Source organism: Hylobates moloch, unplaced genomic scaffold (assembly GCF_009828535.3).
Source record: "Hylobates moloch isolate HMO894 unplaced genomic scaffold, HMol_V3 SCAFFOLD_20, whole genome shotgun sequence".
Classification (NCBI taxonomy): domain Eukaryota; kingdom Metazoa; phylum Chordata; class Mammalia; order Primates; family Hylobatidae; genus Hylobates; species Hylobates moloch.
The window spans coordinates 37,338,016-37,362,982 of record NW_026652295.1 but is presented as its reverse complement, the minus strand read 5'-3'; the positions used below and the strand labels follow the sequence as shown (position 1 = coordinate 37,362,982).

The 24,967-nt window shown below is 38.1% G+C and overlaps 1 protein-coding gene across 11 annotated transcripts in view; it reads right to left on the bottom strand.

The window, feature by feature from the left end:
* DNAH8 (dynein axonemal heavy chain 8) overlaps positions 1-24,967 on the bottom strand; it is a 309,672-nt gene that overhangs the window by 236,784 nt on the left and 47,921 nt on the right. For all 11 annotated transcript variants that reach the window (XR_009211262.1, XM_058432164.1, XM_058432166.1 and 8 more), the window contains 8 exons: positions 19,777-19,923; positions 14,353-14,550; positions 11,776-11,852; positions 10,191-10,290; positions 8,887-9,006; positions 7,122-7,257; positions 3,351-3,538; positions 146-226 (listed from right to left, as the gene is read on the bottom strand). Coding sequence is in view for 10 of the 11 variants with exons in the window: in XM_058432164.1 (XP_058288147.1) it covers positions 146-226; positions 3,351-3,538; positions 7,122-7,257; positions 8,887-9,006; positions 10,191-10,290; positions 11,776-11,852; positions 14,353-14,550; positions 19,777-19,923 (1,047 nt within the window). In the remaining variant the exon portion in view is untranslated. The remainder of the gene's footprint in view (positions 1-145; positions 227-3,350; positions 3,539-7,121; positions 7,258-8,886; positions 9,007-10,190; positions 10,291-11,775; positions 11,853-14,352; positions 14,551-19,776; positions 19,924-24,967) is intronic.

The following is a 24,967-nucleotide window of genomic DNA, read 5'->3' as shown; positions in this document are numbered from 1 at the left end:
TGTAGGAAAAAAACAGAGCTATAAAATTGAACTAGAAAGATAGAGGGTCTAAAGAAGAATAGATGTTCCAAAATCCATAATTTATAGAACCGAAATCTAATTTTAAATAATAGGAAAATCAATATAAACCTTCAGCAATACCAACCTTTTTCATTTTTGGGGTCATCAGATTGACAAACACAGAAGGCACTTCCTGACATAACTCATCATAATATTGCAGAAGACCCTGTAAGAAGTTGAAATGGCATGTTTTATTTTAATTCATTTTAAAGTGCAGTCACATTTTGATTCATGCCAGGAAGGTTTCATAATCCCAGTTTCCTCGTAGTCTTGTCATCATGACAGCTGCCCATTTAAACTTATGCTGATTTACCATACTTCTCTGTACCTGTAAATTACCTGAGCATCTCCTATAAACAAGTCAATAGCAATTTCTACAACTTCATTTTTCATATTTATCACTTGTCTTTCTAGAAGTATATTAAGTAGTTTGAATTATTATCTTTTTGTGATATCTGTTATTATACATTTCCTCTTTTGCTCCTTATCTTCTGACACATTAAAACGTACTCATCTTATCACTGATGCCACACTTGCTTTCTCGAGTCAAAATAAATTTAGCTTTTCCACACAAGCAGAATAAGCTTTTATATTATCTCTTAGATGTTGTTTTAGAGATGATCCATGATGATCGATTTTTTACTATTTTATAATTTACTACACTGTGGTGTGGGAAATGCGGATTCAAGTTACTTTACCTCCAAATTAAGAATCTTAAACTGTTTCAATTTTTACCTAATAGTTTCAAAGCTCTTGATTCCTCTTTCCCCTTTATACATTACTTGTAGTTGAAGTTTTATTTATACTTGACACTGGCTAAAGAACTTTGACTTTCTTGATATTGTTCAATACTAGCTAAAATCTTGCAAGATGTAATGCAAACTATATTAGCTTCGATTTATAACAGTACATTTAAACCCAATCCTCCAAAGTCACAGTTAGCCAGTAAAAAAGCTCATGCATAGTTTTTGATGCCAAATCCAGTTTCCACAATACCAATGTTACTCTAGTTTTTTTCAAAAAAAGACAATTAAATACTATTTTGGTAAGAGCTAAACTATTAAACTGTTGGAAGACAACATGCCATAAATCTTCATGACTTTGGATTTGAAAAAGGTTTCTTAGCTATGACACCAAAAACACAAAAGACAAAGTAGGTAAATTGGACTTCAGCAAAATTTAAAATGTTTGTGCTTCAAAGAACACCATCAAGAAAATGAAAATACAACCCAAATAATGGGAGAAAAAATTTGCAAATCATATATCTGATAAGGGACTAGTATTTAAAACCTAAAATGAACTTTATAACTAAAAAAATAGACAAATACTCAATTTAAAAATGAGCAAAGGATCTGAATAGATGCTGCTGAAGGAAAGCATGCAAAAGGTTGGTAAGCACATGAAAAGATGCTCAAAAATCACCAGCCATTAGGGAAATGAAAACAAAATCAAAAGGAGATACCACCTCACACTCACCAGGAGGGCTATCATAAAAATGACAAACAATAGGCCGGGCACAGTGGCTCAGGTCTGTAATCCCAGCACTTTGGGATGCTGAGGTGGGGGGGGTCACAAGGTCAAGAGATCGAGACCATCCTGGCCAACATGGTGAAACCGTGTCTCTACTAAAAATACAAAAATTAGCTGGGCATGGTGGCGCACGCCTGTAGTCCCAGCTACTTGGGAAGCTGAAGTAGGAGAATCGCTTGAACCCAGGAGGCGGAGGTTGCAGTGAGCTGAGATCATGCCTCTGCACTCCAGTCTGGTGACAGAGTAAGACTCCATCAAAACAAAACAAAACAGGAAAAGTCTAATTTATTTATTATATTATTGATGATAAAATTATAAATTTTGTACCACAGGAATAGAGTTCATTTTCTCATTGAATAATCAGCTGTTCCATTAATGTCTGTATAGTTATCTTATAACTCATATTTAATCAGTTCTCTATTGTTGGAGTTATACTCCAGTCTTTTGCTATTACTAATTGTACTGGAAAAAAATGTCCTTGCATTTGTATATTTTCCTGCATTCCCAAAATACATGTCCACAGCCTGCCAAGAAAAGCAAAGAAGATGAGTTAATGCAGCTTGCTATTTTAACTGGCTTTCTAAAGAAATGCTCATGTTACTTAACTCTTGTCAAACATTTTAGAAACAATGTGTTAGGATCTGAATATACTTTGATTCGACCTTTGAATCAAAGATTGAATCAATTATCAACCTTTGATGGCACTTTTTTTTTTTTTTTTTGAGACAAAGTCTTACTCTGTCACCCAGGCCAGAGTGCAGTGGAGCAATCTCGGCTCACTGCAACCTCCACCTCCCGGGTTTACACAATTCTCCTGCCTCAGCCTCCCAAATAGCTGGGATTCCAGGCATGCACCACCACACCCGGTTTTGTCATGTTAGCCAGGCTGGTCTTGAACTCCTGACCTCAAGTGATCCATCCACCTCGGCCTCCCAAAGTGCTGGGATTACAGGCATGAGCTACTGCACCCAGCAGTACATTTTAATGTCAGTTTTTGCCTGCAGTTTTCATTTTGTTAGATTTTAGTTTGCCGCGCTAGTGAACTTTAATTGAAATAATGCTCCTTTTTGCCTCACAATGTTGAGAATCACCTCTCCTTGTATAGTCACCCCACTTTATTAATTTATATCTTATAAATATTCTAGGATAAGTATATTATAAAATCTGGCCAGGCGCGGTGGCTCATGCCTGTAATCCCAGCACTTTGGGAGGCCGAGGCGGGCGGACCACGAGGTCAGGAGATCGAGACCATCCTGGCTAACACGGTGAAACCCCGTCTCTACTAAAAATACAAAAAATTAGCCGGGCGAGGTGGCGGGCGCCTGTAGTCCCAGCTACGCGGGAGGCTGAGGCAGGAGAATGGCGTGAACCCCGGGGGGCGGAGCCTGCAGTGAGCCGAGATTGCGCCACTGCACTCCAGCCTGGGTGAAAGAGCGAGACTCCATCTCAAAAAAAAAAAAAAAAAAAAAAAAATTTAATGCACAAGATCTATAAAATTATATTAAGAATAGTTTTTGAAACTTGCTATTTCGTCACTGTCATTATCCAGAAACCTAAATCTGATTTCTGATAATCTTCTCACTTTTTGCTTTCCATTTCCAATCTTTTCTTTGGTTTGCAAGTCAGTATTTTAATTCTATCAACATCAACATATTAACAAATTTTCCCTCAATGCCATGAAGCATTACTGCAAGGATATATATATATATATTTTACCAAAAACTCCTTCAAAAATAATTAGAAAACATAATCTATCTTACCTGCAAATACAGTTTGTCTGCTTTCAATTTACTTTCCAATTTTAGCAACTTCTTTGCCTGTTCTGGTACATCCAACTTCATTTTTATCATACACTTAGTTTCCCGAACAACTTCCAAAATTTTGGGATCAAAATTAACCAGCAACTTCCCTGTTTCTGGATGTCGCACAAAAAGCGTGGCTTGTAAAGCTACAAATAAATAATGATTGACATTACTCATTCTGAATTTCCTTTCTGCTTCCAGCTCTGTTTATATTTCTGTCTTGCCCCCTGGACTACTAACTTCTTGAGGGCAAAGGAAATGTTTTGGATGCCCCAGGTGCTAAGGCACAGCGTCTGGCAAATAGTGAATACTCAAAATTAAGATAAATGAATGAAGAGTGTCTGCAAAGCCATAAAATCAGATCCAGGGAGAGAAACATTGACCAAGAATGGTGCTTTGTGCTATGAATCGCAATATTTTTCTGAGTGGGTTGAAAAGATCTATGTTAGTTTATCTTACGGATTATGACTTCACCCCTGAGAAAGCACCAGAAGATGGTTAGAATCACAAAAGATGCCCCACCTCATTTCAAACTCTTTCCCACTCAGATCTCAAACTGTCTTCTTTAAAGAGGTTTATTTAAATTAAATCTCCGTCCTGAATTTCTGATAATTAGGCTCAAAATCAGTAAGAAATATTTATTAAATACCATTGAGTTGTGAACTCCTAGAATGGAGGGAAGATGTTTTACACTACATCTGACATAAACATCATTCATATAAACAAGCATTTTCAGATATCTATTTTATTATGAATTGAAATACATAAGCCCAAGCAGTTCTTACTGGGTAGCCTTAGATTATTTGTTAGCTTAACATGAAGAACTTCTACAGGCATAATAATAAAACACTTATTAGCATGTGCTAGTTTGAATTACATCTTGCATTAACAAACACTACTAACATGAGAATTTTATCACAATCACCAAATCTTCCAAACCTCACATTGTTTGCTTGAATGTGGCCACATCAAACTTCTAGTAAAATAAAATAGTTTGTGTATCTCTTTGAAGTTAGTTGACTGTTACTCATCAGATAAAATTAGTCTTGATATGGCCCTTAATGATGCAGGTTTTCAACCTAAATGACAATTTCAACTTAAAATTTTATCCAACTCATTTAGAATCTTTTTAAGATGGGTTAGAAATCACTTATCCTAACAGAAAACCAAGCACCACATGTTCTCACTCATAAGTGGGAGCTGAACAATGAGAACATATGGACACAGAGAGGGGAACAGCACACACCAGGGCCTGTCAGGGGGTGGAGAGCAAGGGGAGGGAAAGTATTAGGACAAAGTATCTAACACATGCAGGGCTTAAAACCTAGATGACGGGTGGATAGGTGCAGAAATCCCAGAACTTAAAGTAAAATAAAAATAAATAAATAAATCACTTATTCTACCAAGGAAATTCCAAAAGAACTTTTGAACATTTAAATCTGTCTTCCTTGAAACTGTACTGAGCTTGCTTGAAAAGACAAAAAGGTCAAGACAACTAAAACAGACCAATAAGGACAGCCAGGAAGTCTGCTCCGGGACAAGATGAGCATTTCATCCTATGTGAATCACCATCAGAGAAACTTTACAGAGCAACCAACTAAAGGAGGTTGATGCTACATATCCAATTATTACTACAAGCTCCTATGTGGCCAAGTACAGTCACATCACTAGGACAAAGGACGCCTTCCAAAGCAATTCATTTCTGAAATGAAAGAAAGAAGTTAAAGAATTCTACTGATTGTTGGTTTTCCTTGTGAAAAAACATGAAAGAATTCTACTTCATATTGTTTATATGTGATCACTTCTCCTGGGCATCAATCCACTGCAATGAGTATACTGCACCCAATAGGGGCCAACTGATGTTCTCAAGGGGAACAAACTCTTCTGAAAACTTGATAAAATTATTACTCATCAAGATTGTCTAATGTCTACTTATTGGACATTTTTTAAATATTTTAAGAGCCCCCAAGCATGCCTGGCATCATTCTTGGCACTGTTAGAAACAGTACAGCATAATGGCTAAGAAAACAGATTTGGGAGCCAGACTATCTGAATTTGAATGAGCTGCGTGATCTTGGGCAAGCCACTTAATGTGTCAGTGCCTCAGTTTTCTCATCTGTAAAACAAGGCTAATAATAGTTCCTTGTAGGGTTGCTGTTAGGATTAAAGTAATTTTAATCCTAATTATACTGTAATGTGCTGAGACGAAGCCTGGCACACGGTGAGCCCTGTATAAATGTTAGCTATGACCATTTTTTAAAGGATATCAGATGAAACAGACATAGAGGGTAACCTTGGAATGTGTAGGGGACACAAGGTAGATCTATAAAGCAGCAAGTGTCATGAGAAAGAGCTACAGATAAAGTATGTGGTGGGCTTTGGAAGAATTACTATTTTCTGCCAGAAAGAATAAGGAAAGGCTGTATGAAACAGGTGACTGTAGAGCTTGTTTTTGAATATGTGCAGATAAGAGAAAGTGCATTGGGGGCAGAAAAACCACCAGGAGAAAAAGAAAATTAAGTGCATGGCATTGTAGAACCAAAACAAAACCAGTATATGCTTCAGTTGTTAAAAAGTCTCTTTTGCCTTTTTCCATAGTCTGAGTTTTAAGCTCCTCTCGAAGCTCCTTTGAGAGTTCTGCTCCATAAACAGGATTTCTTTAGAGTCCACAGGGTCCTACCATATAGCACAGCACCCAAAAACAGCTGGCCTGATAAAAGTGGCTGATTAAAGGCTTACCTACAGTTCCTGTTAGGGACGACACCCTGCGGGGGCTGGGGCACTGTCCTCTAGGATGCAGGTATGCTGTGAATCAACGGCCTGTAGGTAAGTGCTGTGTCCCCACACAGCTAAAATACATGAGTTCTGGAACCAAGAGGCAGAAGTAGGAGTGACTCCTCTCACCATCGTTCCAGCAACCCACCTGCAGAACTTGTGCTTCCTGCGCCTGCAATGCTGTGCTCTGCTGAGGTGGAGACGCTGGTTTGGGAGGGAGAAACCTTTCTACCAAGGGACTCGGTAAGGGGTCCACCAAGGTCACATATAAGAGTTTAGGGTTGAGATCATAACTAAGAGCTTAAGGTTAAGATGAGACAAAGCAGGAATCTGAACTGACCAACCATTGAGCCCACACAAAAACAACATCCCGGAGGGCTGGATGATGGCTAAGAACCATCCCATCTCACATTTAACTCCGCCCAAAGCCTTGGCAACACATAAGCCCTCCCCTCAGAGACACGCAGACACAATGCACTAAAACGCTTTATTTACTGGAGCTCAAACCTGAAATTAAATTCAGTAATAAAAAAAGGGAGAAAGTAAAGGAGGGACACAGGAAGGAAGGGAAGCAGGGAGAGAGGAAGGAAGGCAGGATGCAATTTTTTCTCCCCAGAATGGGACTGAGATTTGAATCTATACCATGATACAACTGAATATGAACACCTTCATAAAGTCTGGAGAATCCCTAAAGATATTTTTACTTTCAAATACTGGTTTTCAGTGGAAAGTCCTAAGTTAAGTATGTCATCTTCAAGGTCATGATCATTTTCACTTATAAAATCAGAATATTATTAACAACTGTAAACAAATAAACCACTGTAGCATCCCTAAATCTAAATTGTAGCTATCCTAAGATGACGTGGAAGGGATGGAAAAAGTTCTCCAGAACTATTAACTCATTCAAAATCACCTAATCCCTACTTTGTAGGCTCATGGCAGTGTTATACACACCGTAATGTAACTGTGAAATCTCTCTCATCCAGGCTGTGTGATAGACCACCTCGAATTCCACCAGCACGTAGGAGATCTTGTTATACTGACGGATGACAGCTTTACCATCCGGACTTGATAAAATGTCTGAGTTTTTCTGTTTTTTTAAGGGAAAAGAAAGATTTACTTTAAAAGATTGCTGAATGTTTTTCTATCCAAATAATGAAAGTATTTATATGTAAAATGATATCAAATAATTATGCTACCAGTTTAGATTCTGCCTCACAGTAAAACAGAGATGGGGAAGGCCATATCAGCAAGAAGCCGAAGTAGGAAAACATTATCAGTATATAGAGGGAAGACTGGAAAAGGAAAAAAGGGTTTAGAAGGAGAGAGGTCTCCAGCCCCACAGCCTGCCCCAGGCATTCAGTGTCTCTACCTCCTTTTCTGATCCCATCCCACTGTTCTGGACAAGATATAATTGACTGATGTTCCTTGAACCATGAATAACAGGGCAGATTCCTAAATTCCAGCACACAAAAAAAGGTAACCATGTATCAAATGATAAAAATCAAATTTCTTGGCCAGGTGCCGTAGCTCACGCCTGTAATCCCAGCACTTTGGGAGGCCAAGGCAGGTGGATCACCTGAGGTCAGGTGTTGGAGACCAGCCTCGCCAACATAGTGAAACCCCGTCTCTACTAAAAATACAAAAAAATTAGCCAGGCATGGTGGTAGGCGCCTGTAATCCCAGCTGCACCAGAGGCTGAGGCAGGAGAATCGCTTGAACCCAGGACACGGAGGTTGCAGTGAGCCAAGACTGCGCCACTGCACTCCAGCCTGGGCGAGAGAGCAAAACTCCATAATTAATAAATAAATAAATATTTAAAAAATAAATAAAATTTCTTTATGTAAAAATCAAAAGATTTAGGTTTCGATTCACATGTCAAACACGGCAATCTCTGCCCTCCCACCACAAAGTCAATCAGCAACTGAGTCCCCCGAGTAGGGACTCAGGGTTTTAATTTTTTTTAAATATTCAGAACAATGACACAAATGATGGCAGCAAAAGAGAAACAACAGAATCTTCATATTTAATAATGCTTAAATAATACAATTACTTGCAAAACTACTGTTTTGTAGTTATGTTGTTCTATATTTAAGCAAAAGACACGAGATCAAGCAAACCAACTCCGCCTTGTGACTCTGTCTCTTAAATAAAATTTAAGAAAATAATAAGGACAAAGAAAAGACAAACTGGCAGTTTCAGAATGCCAACAGGGCCCAAGACTGTCCTGTTTTTCAGAAATCTAATAATCTTAAGGACATAGAGAATGAATCAACTGTATCATATTCCGCTCTCAGGGGCAGTTCTTCATACAGGAATACACTCTTTGGGTTTACCTTCACCTTCACTGAGTATATATCAGTGACCTATCTGCCCATACACAGAAGTAAGCTTCTGTGCTAGGCCTGTACTTTACTGTGTTTTCAAATTTTTTATTTTTATTTTTTCAAAGGCTTTACAAAGCATCCTGTGTTATTAAAAGACATAAAATAAGATTCACTGACTTTGAGATAACTGTAATTAGACTGGCTTATCTACTAAACCTGAAGGAATTGACTTTGTCTCTCTCAAGTATATTTATAAACTAAATTTTCCTTGCCTGGTAAAAGAATTGGCTCATTGTTGGCTACTTTAGTGCACACAAATATTATGGGATACAATATATTTGTTATATTAAAACAGCCAAAATCCACATATTAAAATTTAATTCTTGGCTTACAAAGAAATAATTGATGGGCTCACTTATCCGGCGATAGAGCTGCCTCACCCAGAGTATTTTTCCTGCTATAGGGGGCATGTTGCGAGCAAGAGGGGGGTCATCTTTCTGAGAATGATAAAGCTGTAATTAAAAATCTGATGTTAATGTTTGAATTCAATACAAGGGAGAAGGCAAAAAATATATACAGCTATATTTGTATTATTTTATCATTATTCATGTTTTATATATAGTAGGTCGTCAATAAATATGTAAATGCACATCCGAGGTAACCTGAGACTTTGAAACAATGATGTTGACCATATACGACACTTAATTTTCTCTTCACCTTTATTTCCTATTACATGTATTTTTTTTCTGCCCTTATCCCAAATTTCAAGGAGGTATTCAAAAGGAGCACATAGCTACATATTAATATCTGTCATAATAGTATCTAGAGCCCATATTTCTATAGGCAAAAATACTAACTTAAACGGGCTTTGCCATACACACACCAGAAAACAGTGGCAATAATATAGTTTTTTTTTAACTTTTATTTTAAGTTCAGGGTTACGTTTGTTTGTTTGTGTTATATAGGTAAACTTGTGTCATGAGGATTAGTTGTACAGATTTTTTCATCACCCAGGTGTTAAGCTTAGTGTCCATTAGTTGCTTTTCCTGATCCTCTCCCTTCTCCCACCCTCCAGTAGGCTGCAGGGTCTACTGTTCCCTTCTTTGTGTCCACGTGTACTCAATGTTTAGCTCCCACTTATAAGTGAGAACATGTGGTATTCGGTTTTCTGTTCCTGCACTAGTTGGCTTAGGATAATAGCCTCTAGCTTCATCCATGTTCCTGCAAAGGACATGATCTCATTCATTTTTTTTTTGGATGCATAATATTCCACGGTGTATCTACCACTTTTTCTTTAACCAGTCTACCAATGATGGGCATTTGGGTTGATTCCATATCTCTGCTATTGTGAATAGTGCTGCAATGAACATATGCGTGCACGTGTCTTTATGACAGAACGATTTATATTCCTTTGGGTATATAATCAGTAATGACAAAAACAAGCAGTGAGAAAAGGACTTCCTATTCAATAAATGATGGTGGGATAACTGGTAAGATCAGAGCAAAGAGGTGTAAATCTGGCTGTCCAGCAATATACACTGTCAAGCACCTTCCCACACAGAAGGGAGCGTCAATGCTCCTTAGCAGTGAAAGAATCACTCTGAAAAGCTTGGCATGAGACAATGATGGCAAATATTTTCAGATTTTTTTTCTTTTTGCACTAAAGTACCATTTTATTTATAAACATGACACTTGCCTTCTTAGTAGTATCAAGTTCAGCCACATAGTACTGAAGAATACGCTCTATTGTGTGGTTTATTTCTAATCGAAGACAGGGAATGTTCAGCTTCTGAAACCTAAAAGTAATTGAAGCTGAATGATTAAAAAGTAACGAGAAATACACTTAAGAACTGCTGTGATATTAACCATCCATTCATTCATTTGACAAACATTCATACCAGCCCTCATTCATTGTCCTAGGATAAAGCAATGAACAAGATAGGAGGTACAGTCCTAGCTCTCTTGGAATCTACAGTTATCTTATGGAAAAGACAGACATCTGCCAAGAGTAACAAAAATAATTATTTAAATTACAGATGGGTCAGAAATGCCTATAACTAAGAGAGACCTAGACAAGTCTGGGGATTCAAGTAAGACACGCTGAGAAAATGACAAACAGATTACAAGATGAGTGAGGAGATGGCTTAGCAAAGATGGAAGAGAACACATTGACCCTCCCTCTGCCAGTGTTAATTCCATATAATTCCATATAACCATATAACCATAATCATAAGAACAACTTTGTCAGCTAAATGTCACTCCCATTCAGAGACTGAATGACACACACGAAATACTAAAAACTACAACATTCTGGTAATAAAATGAATTGACACCAGCATACTGCAGGTAAAAAGAGAGAGACAGAGACAGAAAGAGAGAGACAGAGAGACAGAACTCGCCAAGAAAATGGTACCTGCCATCTGTGCAGTACTGTCACATGTCAGAATCATGTTATTTCTGTTTTGACTTTTTTTACAATGGTCTCACCAGGTCTCCATCATTACAGCCGTGGAACCGTGCAAAGCCAGACCCAACCCTAGATCCACTGGCTCTCAGGGAAGAGTTCCACAAGCGTCCCTGACACAGGTCTTGAGCCCTCCCTGTGCTGAAAGGGAAAGGCTTCTAGTCCCACTCAGCCCTCTAATGTGGGATTCCTCGCCCTTTGAGAGAGTAATGCTGTTAGGATAGAGGGAAAGGAAGCTAAAGGAGAGAAGATTTCAGCTGCTCATACCACAAAAAAATGTGGGGGACAGATAACTTGGTGAGATGATGAATGTGTTATTTGGCTTGGTTGTAGTAACCATTTCACTACATATTTAAAAATACCATGTCGTACACCTTAAGTATACACAACTTTTTGTTGAGGTGCAGGAGCCCTCAGGAGGGAAAATGGAAAGTTTAGGAATCTATTACTCTTAGATAATCTCACTTTCAGAAACTCTTTCAGTATGTAGAAGTAAACATTATTTGTTCCCTTTCCAACAATACCTATAAAATTAACCACAAACATATTGCATGGCTGGGGGCAGGGAGGGGAAACATGAGAAATCATTTTATTTTCTTGTTGAAAGACTTTCTGCTACCAAAAAACATGCAGTTAGAACATATCATTCTTTATTTCAAATTTTTACCAGTCTATTTAGTGGTAATTGAAAGGTTTATGTTTGTAAGTTTTAAGGTTTATGCAGGAGGGATTTCCAACAACATCTTAATTTGAAATTGTATTTTCAGATTTAAAGTTATCCCCCTAGAAACTACACTGCTTAAAGTGTTATGAATACCTTTGAAGTAGCTGAAGAGCCTGCTGAGAAGATAAGATTTTCCCAAAACTACTGTTCATAAATGCCTGTATTTGTACCTAAAATAAAATATTAATATTTAAATGATTTTTGGTGTTAAAGAGATTGGTTTTGTTTAACAACAATTAATGCCTTCCCTACAGAATTAAGATAGCCTCAAGCCTCAAACACATCTACCATCTAAGCTTATCAAGAACTGCATCACCCAGTATGATGGACTTCAGCCACATGTGGCTACTGTGCACTTGAAATGTCACTACTTAGAAGCAAGATGTCTGCAAATGTAAAATACATGCCAGATTTCAAAGACTTAGTTCAAAAAAGAGAATGCAATATATCTCATTAATAATTTCATATTAATGACATGTTAAAATATTTAACATATTGGGTTGAACAGAGTCTTTATTAAAATTAATTGCACCTGCTTCTTTTTACTTTCATTCAGTGGCTACTAGAAAAATTAAAGTGACATGTGGTTTGCCTTTGCAGGTCATTACCAATTGGATATTTCTGATCTAGAGAATTTACAAAAGGAGTGAAGGTCCCTTACAAGCATTTTTCTTTGGGATATATAGAACTTCAGGTATTAGAGTAGTGTAATGACGCTACAGACACCAGGGTCAGCAGATGACATTTTCTGACGTTGCTGCTCTCAGAAACCTCTTTGCCACTGCTAAGGAAGTACAAGAAGTAGAAAATGTTCTTTCGAGAGTCCCACCATTGGCCCAGAGTGGTGGCTCATGCATGTAATCTCAATACTTTTGTGGGGGGAGGTGGGAGGATCGCTTGAGGCCAGGAGTTCAAGACCAGCCTGGGCAACATAGCAAGAACCTGTCTCTATAAAAATAAAAATAAAAATTAAATAAATAAATAAATAAATAAATAAATAAATAAATAAATAAATATTCCCACCATCCCTAACAGTGAACTCCAAACTCCCGGTATGCAAAAGATGGAACTGAACCATTCTTTGCAAATTATTTGTATGTATAGATCATATTGGTATGGTCTATTAATACATACCACACCCATGAATCAAACATTGGAAAAGGAAGAAAAATTAAAACACTGATGCCTCAAGTAAATTATTTAACTACTAAAAGATTAATATTGCTGTAATTTACTGAAAGCTAAAATTTGAATCTAAGACCACAATAAAGCCTTTACAACATATAATTTTTCTCAATAAATCATAAAAATAATTTAAGAGATAACAAGTTTTTCAAAAATTCCCATTGCCATGAAGATTTAACTTTCGAAGTATTTTGGAAGTAAACTCCACCCTACCTAACCAGCCAAACACTAAAAGTAATAATTAAAATATAACATATCTTCATATCAAAGAGTCTGACTTTCAAAAACTGAAAGGAAATCTATGCCAAAACACAAAACATGTTATCATTAGAGTGGTAGAATTTTAGGATCTTTCTTATGTATTTATATTGCCCAGGTTACATGTAATGTAGTTTTTAAAGAATTTTTTAAATACATGAGAAAAACATCTGATTTTTCTCACTTTCATGGCAAGGATATCAGACTTAAAAAGTGTACAAAGTATATTCTTATCCCTGCTTGTGTCTTCAGGAAATTCTGCAGCAAGAGGAGACCATTTCCTTGGGCTAAACGTAGGTTAACAGTAGTTTCAGTTAACAGTAGAGAGTAACTGAGGTCATATAGCCCAAAAGGTGAGAGAAAAACATCTTACAGTCTTGTCTGACATACTTTCTGACTACCCTTCATCCATCTGGTGTCCCTTAACCTATGACACACAGGATATGAATGCCTCTTCAGAGCTGCCCTCTATAGCTGCAGAGATAATGCAGGCATAAAGCATAAGGCCACAGGGAGAGTGATCCATCTTCCTAATCTGTTCTCAAATCTCATCACACTTGATAAAGAATAACGTTTACAAATGCTCTCTTGAGCTGGAAGAATAATATTGGCTCCTCGGCACAAGAAGCAAATACAAATCTTAATGTATATTAAAAATGAGGCCGGATGCAGTGGCTCATGCCTGTAATCCCAGCACTTTGGGAGGCCAAGGTGGGTGAATCACCTGAAGTCAGGAGTTCAAGACCAGCCTGGCCAACATGGCGAAACCCCGTCTCTACTAAAAATACAAAAATTAGCCAGGCATGGTGGCATGTGCCTGTAATCCCAGTTACTTGGGAGGCTGGGGCAGGAGAATCACTTGAACTCAGGAGGTGGAGGTTGCAGTGAACCAAGATCGCCCCACTGCACTCTAGCCTGGGCAACACAGTGAGACTCTGTCTCAAAAAAAAAGAATCCTAATCCTAGCTATAAAAGCCCTTTGGGCTTCTAGTTACTCTCTGATGTCTTTTATTGGATATGCTCGTTATTCATTCAAAAAGAATCCTTTAGTGGAGTAGTTTAAAAGTTACTCCCAGTGCAAATATGTTTGGTCAATGTGAAAGAGGAACTTAAAATAAATCATAAATATAGAAACACTTACTATATGTGAATATTTACAAAAAGTACCAGATAGTACTACTGACTACTTTTCAGCTTTATTAAGTAAAAGTAGGTATAATTACTTACCTCTAAACCATTGATTTTTGTCATGAAATCTAAGAAATCTGTGTCAAATTCTGTCCTTCTTGGATCCAGAATGTCATATTGCTTTTTCTTAACCCCTTGGTATATATTTCTGAATTTTATTGCCATAATATCTATTCCTTCTATGGTAGAACTACTCAAGGTTGAATATGTTTGCACAACGGTTATCATTTCTGTAATCTTAAAAAGAGAAATGTTATTTTGTTTTTTTAAATGAGATAGCAGGCAACTTCCCTAAAATAAGCCCTTAATGAATCATTGATATAAAAGACAAACCATTAAACAGGACCTAGAATAATCTAGCTAAAACCAACCAGAGGAGATAAAACAGAAGACAAATCTCTGTCACCCGTCACTCTTACTCTTAGACTAAGACAGAAGATGTTCTATCATATCCAGAGAGAGTTCACAACGTTTTTCAGAGTTTAATCACCTTGTCTTTCAAGGGTGGTGGGGAACTTGACTAAATAGCTTCATCCTGCGGTCTCTTGAGGATTTTCTGAAAATCATTTCACTGGATTACTGGACTCAAAAGCTCTACCATGCTTTTTGGCCCTCACTATAGTTCTGATAATTAACATTAGCACACATCCAGCTGTGTTCCCTCTTTGACGCCTGCGTTCAGGTAAAAGACTGGCCCAAGAAGCTTGAATAATGGCAGCAATCATTCCCGACCCCTGGTGAGACCTGGGAAACCCTCACAATGGACTTTATTTCAGAAACGGCTGTCTTTGTCTCAACCTGACACCACCTACTTCACCAAAACAAACAAACAAAAAATTCATGTCCACAGGCTACTCCTTCCTTACTCTTCCCCATTTTGACGTCTGCTTTAGAGAACAATGCTCAGTGCTCTCCAGGGCTGGCCCCTTTGTCCAATGGCCTGAAAGGGAATAAACCTGTTTTCAGAGAATCTTCTGAATACCACACACACCATGAAGACAACACCACTGACCCTCCTACATGGCCAGCAGAATTCACATGAATCCCTGTGTATGGCCACCCAGAAGGACTATTTTCAAAGCAACTTGTTGCTCTTACTCCACTATTTCCATACACTTCCAAAAACCAGTATCATCCTAGAAGCCGCTCCAAACGTGGAGGAAATACAGGCCACTGGAATTTACAGCGTGCTGCGCATGCTCTATATAAATACAGGAACTATCTGGGTCTCCTCCTAACACATATACTCCACTCACCTACTTTAAAGAGCAAAAGCAAACTGCTACTGGCTTGCTCTGTTATTCTAACCTGCTAAGACTGTTTCCTTTACCCCTTATCTCATTACTCTACCACCTGGCTCCAACAGCCAGAGACTAGGACAAAATTCCTGTCACTAACATGTCCTCTATTTTGTTGATTGGCTGGATGAGGGGTCATCTGAGGCAGACATGGTGGTCAGTCCCATGCTTGCCCTTCAAACTTAGCCAGTGTACCCCCTGTCCCCATACCACACACAGCAACATAAAGCCAGCTGTGGGAATCAACCAAGACCATGTTCCTGCTAGTTTGTCCTGGCCCTGGCTTTTTCAACATCTCTCTACCAATGTTCAATCTCTCAGTACTCACCACCAATATAGAGTCTCTCCTCCGGCTCACCAACCTTGCATCCTTTCCAGTTCTCGACTTGCTGTGATTCCCTCATCTCAGCGTCACATGAGTGGAGACCCTACCTCCCCTACTAGCTCCAGATCCTCAAATCTCCCCCAGCAATACCAGCTCTCCACCTTTTCTCTTCTCTCCCACAAATGTTCAGGTGAGAAGAAAACAAAACTGAAGATAGAGCTCTGCGAAACACCAATATTCACCAAAATTTACATGGCAGGAAGAGGAAGAAGCAAAGACTATTGCACACATTTCATTCTGGCTATTTAAGACTCAATGCACCATCAAGTCTATATCTGCCATAAAAAGATGTGTTTCAGGCATCCTAACACTGACATACTAAAGCCTTCTTCACTTACTCCTCGAAGGGCCCCAACATATCTGTCTAACTCTGAAATCTCAGCTCTCCAACCCCAACCTCAGTCTTGTCTGCCCTTTGACTTTGCCACTTGGTCATTCTGACTTCGAATCTCGGCCTTCCTTAATAGGTTCTTAGTGCACACTTCTGGCTCTCCTCTTCATCTGTGTAAGAGTTCACGAGGGTAGTCAAACAGTGGCCCCTTCTGTACCCTACTCATCAGAGGAAGCCCACCTAGGCAACTCAATAACCACCTCTTGTGGATTATGTAAAATCCTGGACACACTTCAGGGTTAAGTTCGACAGCCCCACCTTTGAGAGTCTGGAGACCAACATCCACCAATTATCCAATAGGAAAGATGCCGGTCTGTCAAGGGGTTTTTAGTACAGAGGAGTTGGGATAACCTAGCAAATCAGGATGCATTTCAGGTAAGGCCTCTAGGGGGTGCTACCTTAGCTCTGGTTGCTGAGCACTTGTGGCTTGAAGTTGTATTCTTCAAACCAGAGGCAGGGTTTCTCCAGAGACCAGAGTGGGTGCAGCTGATGCAGCTGGTCATTACAGACCACTTCCTCTAGCGTCAGAGGAATTCCTGGGCGCTATTTCACAGATGGATGACCATTCTACTTAGCATTAGACCCACCCGCAAAGATCTTTACCACTAATAAGGTTTAGTCCTGAAACTACCAATTTCAAAATGGCACCCAGGTGGGCAAGGGTTCTGGCTCCAGGAAAATAAGGGTAACCGAGACCCACCTCCAGGTTTTTGCTCTAGTGGAGTCAGAACATTAAGCATCTTTGTCCTGACCAATGAGACCTATTTATTAATTTGACTTGTGCTAGTAGCCTAATTGAACATTTGCCCCAAAAAAATCCCTATTGGCTGAGCACAGTGGCTCTTGCCTATAATTCCAGCACTTTGGGAGGCTGAGGAAGGAGGACTGCTTGAGGCCAGGAGTTCAAGACCAGCTCATCAACATAGCAAGACCCCATCTCTACAAAAAAAAAAAAAAAGTTTAATTAGCTAGGCATGGTGGTACTTGCCTGTAGTCCCAGCTACTCAGAAGGCTGAGGAGTTCAAGGTTGAAGTGAGCTATGATCATGCCACTGCACTTCAGCCTGAGTAACACAACAGGACCCCATCTCAATTTTTTTAATTTAATAAATAAAAATGTTTAAAAAAATCTATTGTGCATAAAACACCCCCATACAACAGTTCCTTAGATATGACATCAAAAACACAAGGAAAACAAAAGAAAAACGTGATAAATTGAACTTCATTAAAATTAAAAACTATCGTACTTCAAAGAACACCATCAAGAAAGTGAAAAGATAACCCAAAAATAAGAGAAAATACGTGTAAATCATATATCTGATAAGGAAGTTATACCCAGCATATATAAAGAACTCCTACAACTCAACAATAAAAAGACAAATAACTCAGTTAAATATATGCAAAGAATTTGAATAGATGTTTTTTCAAAGAAGATATACAAATGGGCAAAAGCACATGAACAGATGCTCCACATCATTAGCCATCAGGGAAATGCAAATCAAAACCTCAATGAGATACCACTTCATACCCAGTAGAATGGCTACATTCAAAAGGACAGATAATAACAAAAGTTGGCAAGGATGTGAAGAAATCATAAACCTCAGCCGGGCGTGGTGGCTCATGCCTGTAATCCCAGCACTTTGGGAGGTCGAGGCGGGTGGATCACGAGGTCAGAAGATTGAGACCATCCTGGCTAACACGGTGAAACCCCGTCTCTACTAAAAATACAAAAAATTAGCTGGGCGCGGTAGTGGGCGCCTGAAGTCCCAGCTACTCGGGAGGCTGAGACAGGAGAATGGCGTGAACCCGGGAGGTGGAGCTTGCAGTGAGCCGAGATCGCGCCACTGCACTCTGGCCTGGGCGAAAGAGCGAGACTCCATCTCAAAAAAAAAAAAAAAAAAAAAAAAAGAAATCATAAACCTCATACTTTGCTGGTTAGAATGCAAAATGATGCAGCTACTTTGGCAAATGGTTGGGGTTATCAACAAAAAGTTAAACATGGAGTTGTCATATGACCTAGCAATTCTACTTCTGCACATATACCCAAGAGAAATGACAACATATGCCCACATAAACTCTTGTACACAAATGTTCATAGCAACATTATTCATAATAGCCAAAAAGAGGAAATAATCCCAATGTTCATCAACTGATGAGTAGAAAAATAAACTGTGATATTATCCATACAATGGAATATTCTTCAATGATGAATGGAATAAAGTTCTGAAAAATGGTATAATATAGATGAGCTTTGAAAACATTATGCTAAGTGAAAGTAGCCACAAAAGACCACATATTGTATGATTCCATTTATATAAAATGTCCAGAAGAGGTACATCTATAGAGACAGAAAGTAGATCAGTAGTTGCTTAAAACTGGGGAGAGGAGAGAATAGGGTGTGACTGATAATGGACATAAGGTTTCTTTTAGTGGGAGTCAAAATGTTCTAAAATTAGATTGTGGTAATGATTGCACAGCCCTGTTAATACACTAGAAAACATTGACTTATACAGTTTAAGTGGGTAAATAGTATATTAATTATGTCTCAATAAAGCTGTTAAAGAAACAAATTTAAAAAAAACAGCTTCAAAGAAGTATGTGTGAAGGACCCCACTCAGCAACTTGGTTCTGTTCATTACTCATACTTTCCTGTCCTGGCTTGATCAGGAAGTTACTAATAAAAATAGGCTTCCAAACATGTCTAGGTCTTCAACCTATGTAATGTCTCGCATTACTTTACAACAAATGATTAACAAGATTCTAAATACTAGCAGGATCCAGGGAATTAGTGAAGTTGGGGGAAGAATACCTAAATGAGATCTTTACAGACTTTTCAAAGGATGACTCCAAGAAGTCTCTGATACAGGCTGGCCTATATCCCCCAAAAAATGTCACTCCTTCCCAACCAGTCCTAATAAATGAATCAAACCTATGTCTGTCCAGCAAAGATATCACCCACACAATGTTTATGTATACACCATATACACTGGCTCGCTCAGAAAGAGGACATGCTTATACATCCAGAGATTCCACAGCTACTGACTTCTACCAGGCATTGCAGGTATTTCATCTCACACTTTTTCTCAGCTTAATATAATGGTTAAGAGCAGAGCCTTTTAAGTTGAAGTTTCATAGGTAGAGGTAAAATGCGGTCTTGAGAGATGTGAAAGTTGACCATAGCGTTTGTGTTACTGGCAGAAGGCAGTAACCAGGAATGAAAAAATAAGTTGTAATAAAATGCAGTGACCTGTAAGTAATATTAGATGAGTCATAACAATAGTGAGACAAGAGATCAGGAACAATAATTCTCAATGGCACTACATAAAGTACAAAATCACCAAAAAGTGTGGTATGGTGTGGAGTGGGGTATGATGACTGCATAATGCTTACCTTCTCCAATCTTTTGCAAAAAGCTTCAAATTTTCCAAATATATACATTTCTGAAACCTCAAAAGATTTTTCCCCTGAGGATTCTAAAATCAGTTTCCTTGTTTTATGAAAAGATGTCTGATATTCCTTGAATAGAAAAATGCAGTCCTGTGAGAAAAGTAAAAGAAATGGGGAAAAGAAAGTGAGATATTTGTTCAGGAATCGAAAATTCAAAAACTCTACCCTCACACAGAACTGATCAAACTGTGAAAATCTGTATAGTTCTTTTTATTTATACCATATTTTCATCCTCATTTCAACCCCACTTTTATTCATCCTCACTGTTTTCCTTTAACTCTTATCCTACATCAAAGCATACTCTATATTATTTGTTTTTACATTTTCATGACTAATAAGTCCCAAGAGGTCCAGAAATTATCTATCAAGACATCTCTATTCAATTCGCACCCATCTTAGAATCAGCATTCTTTATGCGCAGGTATATAAAATATGAAGTTTCTGTCATACAAAGCTATCATCTGACAATCATTTTTCCAAAAGAAGGTCATAAAGTCTTTGATGAGTACATTGCTGAAATCCTAATATTTAACTACAGATATACTGGTCTGGTTTGTGAACATAATAGAAATAAAAAAGAGAATAAGATTGCTGGGTAGAGTAGGAATTAACTATCATGTCAAGCTAACATTTCCTAAACACCAAATCTTTTTTGTCAATGTTAAACTTTTTTGAAACCATCAATAGCCAGTCAAATCTTTATCATAATGCCATTTCTCAGATTCTGACTCTTCTGCCTCCTCTTGCCCACATAAGAACCCTTAAACATTGGGCCCCCTTCGGTAATCCCCATATCAGCTGATCAGCACTTTAATTCCATCTGCAATCTTAATTACCCCTTGCCATATGTAACATAACCTATGGATAGGTTCTGAGGATAAGCACACAGACATCTTTGGGGGACGTTATTCTCCCACTGCAGCCACTAAATCAGAATTTCTGCAAGTGGGACTCAGAAATCTATATTTTTAACTAGCTCTCCTATAGTGATTCCTATAAATATTCAGATTTGAGAATAATTGGCCTCATTCTCTCCTCTATCGCAATCTCCAAAACAATTATCATTGCTCTCTTTGAGGTCTCTGATTATTTTTCACTCATTCAACAAAAATGAGTTGGCTTGAGGGGCTAGGGGAGGGATAGCATTAGAAGAAATACCTAATGTAGATGACAGGTTGGCAGGTGCAGCAAACCACCATGGCACATGTATACCTATGTAACACATCTGCACATTCTGCACATGTATCCCAGAACTTAAAGTATAATAAAAAAAATTTTTAAATGAGTTGGCTCTGAATAACAGTTCTCAGATAAGATTCTGAGTAACAATTCTCATTGTTTCCTCCAACTCATCCAAAAATTATTCCTGAATAATTCCAAACACTGAAAGTTTGCTGAAAACATTTCAGATGTAATAGAAACATTGAACTAGAATTCAGAAAACCAAGTTCCCATTTCTAATTCAGTCAGTAAATGCCTAGTAATCTTTAGGGCCTTAAAAGAATAATGAGACTACATTGCTAAATTCTACGTAAAGAGTTATGGTTCCTGCCAATTGGCAAATTTGGGGGGAATAATTTCTGACTCCTATTCCCAAAAATAACAAGAGAAACTCTAGAGAAAAACATGGAACCCTGCAAGTAACAATAAAAACAACAGAAATGAGAAACTCCTAGGAAGATGACAAGTTGTTTTGAATCTGGGTATGAGGGGAGCAAGAATGATTAGGAAAACAAAAAGAAGATAAATAATGTTAGTAAATAAGGAGACATCTTATACAGTAAGACAAAGATTAGTGAGATAATATTATCAACATTAAGTCAATAAATTACAAATTTTAGACAAATTGGGGAAATTCCCCAAGAATATGAACTTACTAAAACTGACTCAAGAAGAAATAGAAAGTATAGTCAAATAGTTTTTTTTTAATAAACAGGCTGGGTGTGGTGGCTCATGCCTGTAATCCCAGCACTTTGGGAGGCCAAGGCAGGATGATGGCTTAAGCTCAGGGGTTTGAGACCACCCGGGCAACATAGCAAAACCTTGTCTCTACAAAAATAAAAAAATTACCCAGGCATGATGGCATGCACCCGTGGTCCCAGCTACTTAGAAGGCAGAGGTGGGAGGATCCCTTGAGCCCAGGAGGTCAAGGAGGCAGTGAACTTGATCAGGCTACTGCACTCCAGCCTGGGTGACAGAGTGAGGCTTTGTTTCAAAACGAACAAGCAAAATAAATAAATAGATAAATAAGCAATAGTGTATTTGCAAAGCATATATATGATAAGGAATTAATATCCAGAATATATAAAGAAATCCTACAACTCAACAACAACAACAAAAAACCCAAACAACCCAACTCAAAAATGGAGAAAGGGCCTGAGTAAATATTTCTCCAAAGATATCCAAAGGGCCAATAAGCATATGAAAAGATGCTCAGCCGTAACTAGCCACTAGGGAAAGCAAATCAAAACCACAATGAGATGTCACTTGACTCCATACACATTAGAATGGCTCTTATCAAAATAATAGAAAATAAAAAGTGTTGGCAAGGAAATGAAGAAATTGGAACCCTCCTGCATTGCTGGTGGAAACGTAAAATGGTGCAGCCACTGTGGAAAATTGTTTGGCAGGAACTCAAAAAGTTAAACATAGAATTACTGTAAGACCCAACAATTTCCCTTCTAGGAATACACCCAGCAGAATTGAAAGCAGGGACTCAAACAGATACTTACACACCAAATGTTCATAGCCGCATTATTCACAATAGCCAAAAGGTAGTAACAAACCAAATGTGCATCAGCAGAGGAATGGATAAAAATATATGGACTATACATACAATGGAATATATTACTCAGCCATGAAAGGGAATCAAATTCTGATACATGCTAGAACATAGATGAAAATATTACACAAAGTGAAATAAACCAGACACAAAATAATAAATATTGTTTAATTCCACTTATTTGAGGTACCTAGAACAGGCAAATTCATAAAGACAGACAGTCAATACAAGTTACTAGGGGCTAGGGCAGAGAGTTTGGGGATTTTTTTTTTTTTTTCTGAGACGGAGTTTTGTTCTTGTCTCCCAGGCTGGAGTAATGGCGCCATCTCGGCTTACTGCAACCTACGCCTCCCAGGTTCAAGTGATTCTCTTGCCTCAGCCTCCTGAGTAGCTGGGACTACAGGAGGCTGCCACCACACCCAGCTAATTTTTGTATTTTTAGTAGAGACGGTGTTTCACCATGTTGGCCAGGCTGATCTTGAACTCCTAACCTCAGGTGATCTGCCCGCCTCAGCCTTGCAAAGTGCTGGGATTACAGGCATGAGCCACTGCGTCTGGCCTGCGTTTGGGGAATTATTTAATGGCTACAGAGTTTCAGTTTAGAATGATGAAAAAATTCTGAAATGGATAGCAGTGATGGTTGCAAAACACTGTGAATGTGGTTAATGCCACTGAACTGTATGGTTAAAATAGTAAATTTTATGCTATTTTTATCATAATTAAAAATTTTTAATTATAAAAAAAGAGAAGCAGGAAATTAAAAATCTTTTCACAAAGAAAATGTCGATCATAGATGCTTAACAGATGATTTTTATCAGACTTGCTTTTTGTTCAGTATTTCCAGTTTTATTTTTTCCAATTTTATTGAGGTATAATTGACAAATAAAAATTGTATATATTTAAGGTATACAACATGATGTTTTGAAAGCTGTATACATTGTGAAATGTTTACCAAAATCAAGCTAATTAGCACATCCTCACTTCACATAGTTACTTTTTGGGGTGGGGGGTGTGAGTTACTTTTTGGGGTTAGGGGTGTGACCTACCTTCTTAGCAAATGTCAAGTATACAATACATGGTGCATGCCTGTAGTCCCAGTGACTAGGGAGGCTGAGATGGGAGGATGGCTTGAGCCCAGGAGGTGGAGGTTGCATTGAGCTGAGATGGCACCACTGCACTCCAGCCTGAGCAACAGAGCCAGACTTTGTCTCAAAAAACAAAAACAAAACAGTATTGTGTACTATAGTCATCATACAGTACATTACATCTCCAGAATTTATTCATCCTGCATAACTGAAAATGTGTACTCTTTCACCAACATCTTGTCATTGTGCCATCCCTCTCCAGCCCCTGGTAACCACCATTCTACTCTCCGCTTCTAAGAGTTTGACTTTTTTAGATTCCACATATAGGTGAAAAAAGGCAGTATTTGTCTTCCTGTGTCTGGCTTATTTCACTTAGCATAATGAAATAAAGTTCAGCCATGTTGTCAAAAATGACAATATTTCCTTCTTTGTAAAGACTGAATAATATTCCATTATATATATGTATCCATACACACACACACATACAAACACATACATATATACATACATACCCTATATACCCCATTTTCTTTATCCATTCATCTGTCAACAGGCACTTAGGTTGTTTCCATATCTTGGCTATTGTGAATAATGTTGCAATGAATGTAAGAATGCAGATATCTCTTTGAGACAGACAGTTATATCATTTCCTTTAAATATTTACCCGGAAATGAGATTACTGGATCATATGGTAGTTCTATTTTTAATATTGGGGGAACCTCTATACTATGTTTCATAATGGCTACACTAATTTACATTCCTACCAAGAGCATGCACATCCTCACCAACACTTGCTACCATTTGTCTTTTTCTGTAGTAGGCATTCTAACAAGTGTGAGCTGATACTTCATTGTGGTTTTTAATTTGCAAAGTTCGAGGCATTACACTGCCTGATTTTATACTGTAGTATATTTTTATATACTACCAACCAAGCTATAGTAATCAAAACAGCATGGTACTGGCATAAAAACAGACACATAGACCAATGAAACAGAATGGAGAACCCAGAAATAAATCCATGCATTATGGTCAACTGATCTTTGACAAAGGTGCCAAGAACACACAATGAGGAAAGGGCAGTCTCTTCAATAAATGGTCTTAGGAAAACTGGATATCCACACGCAAAACAATAAAATTGAACCATTGTTTCACATGACATACAAAAGTCAACTTAAAGTGGATTAAAGATGTAAAGATAAGACCTGAAACTGTAAAATTACTAGAGGAAAATGTCGGGGAAAAGCTACTTGGCAATGACTTTTTGGAT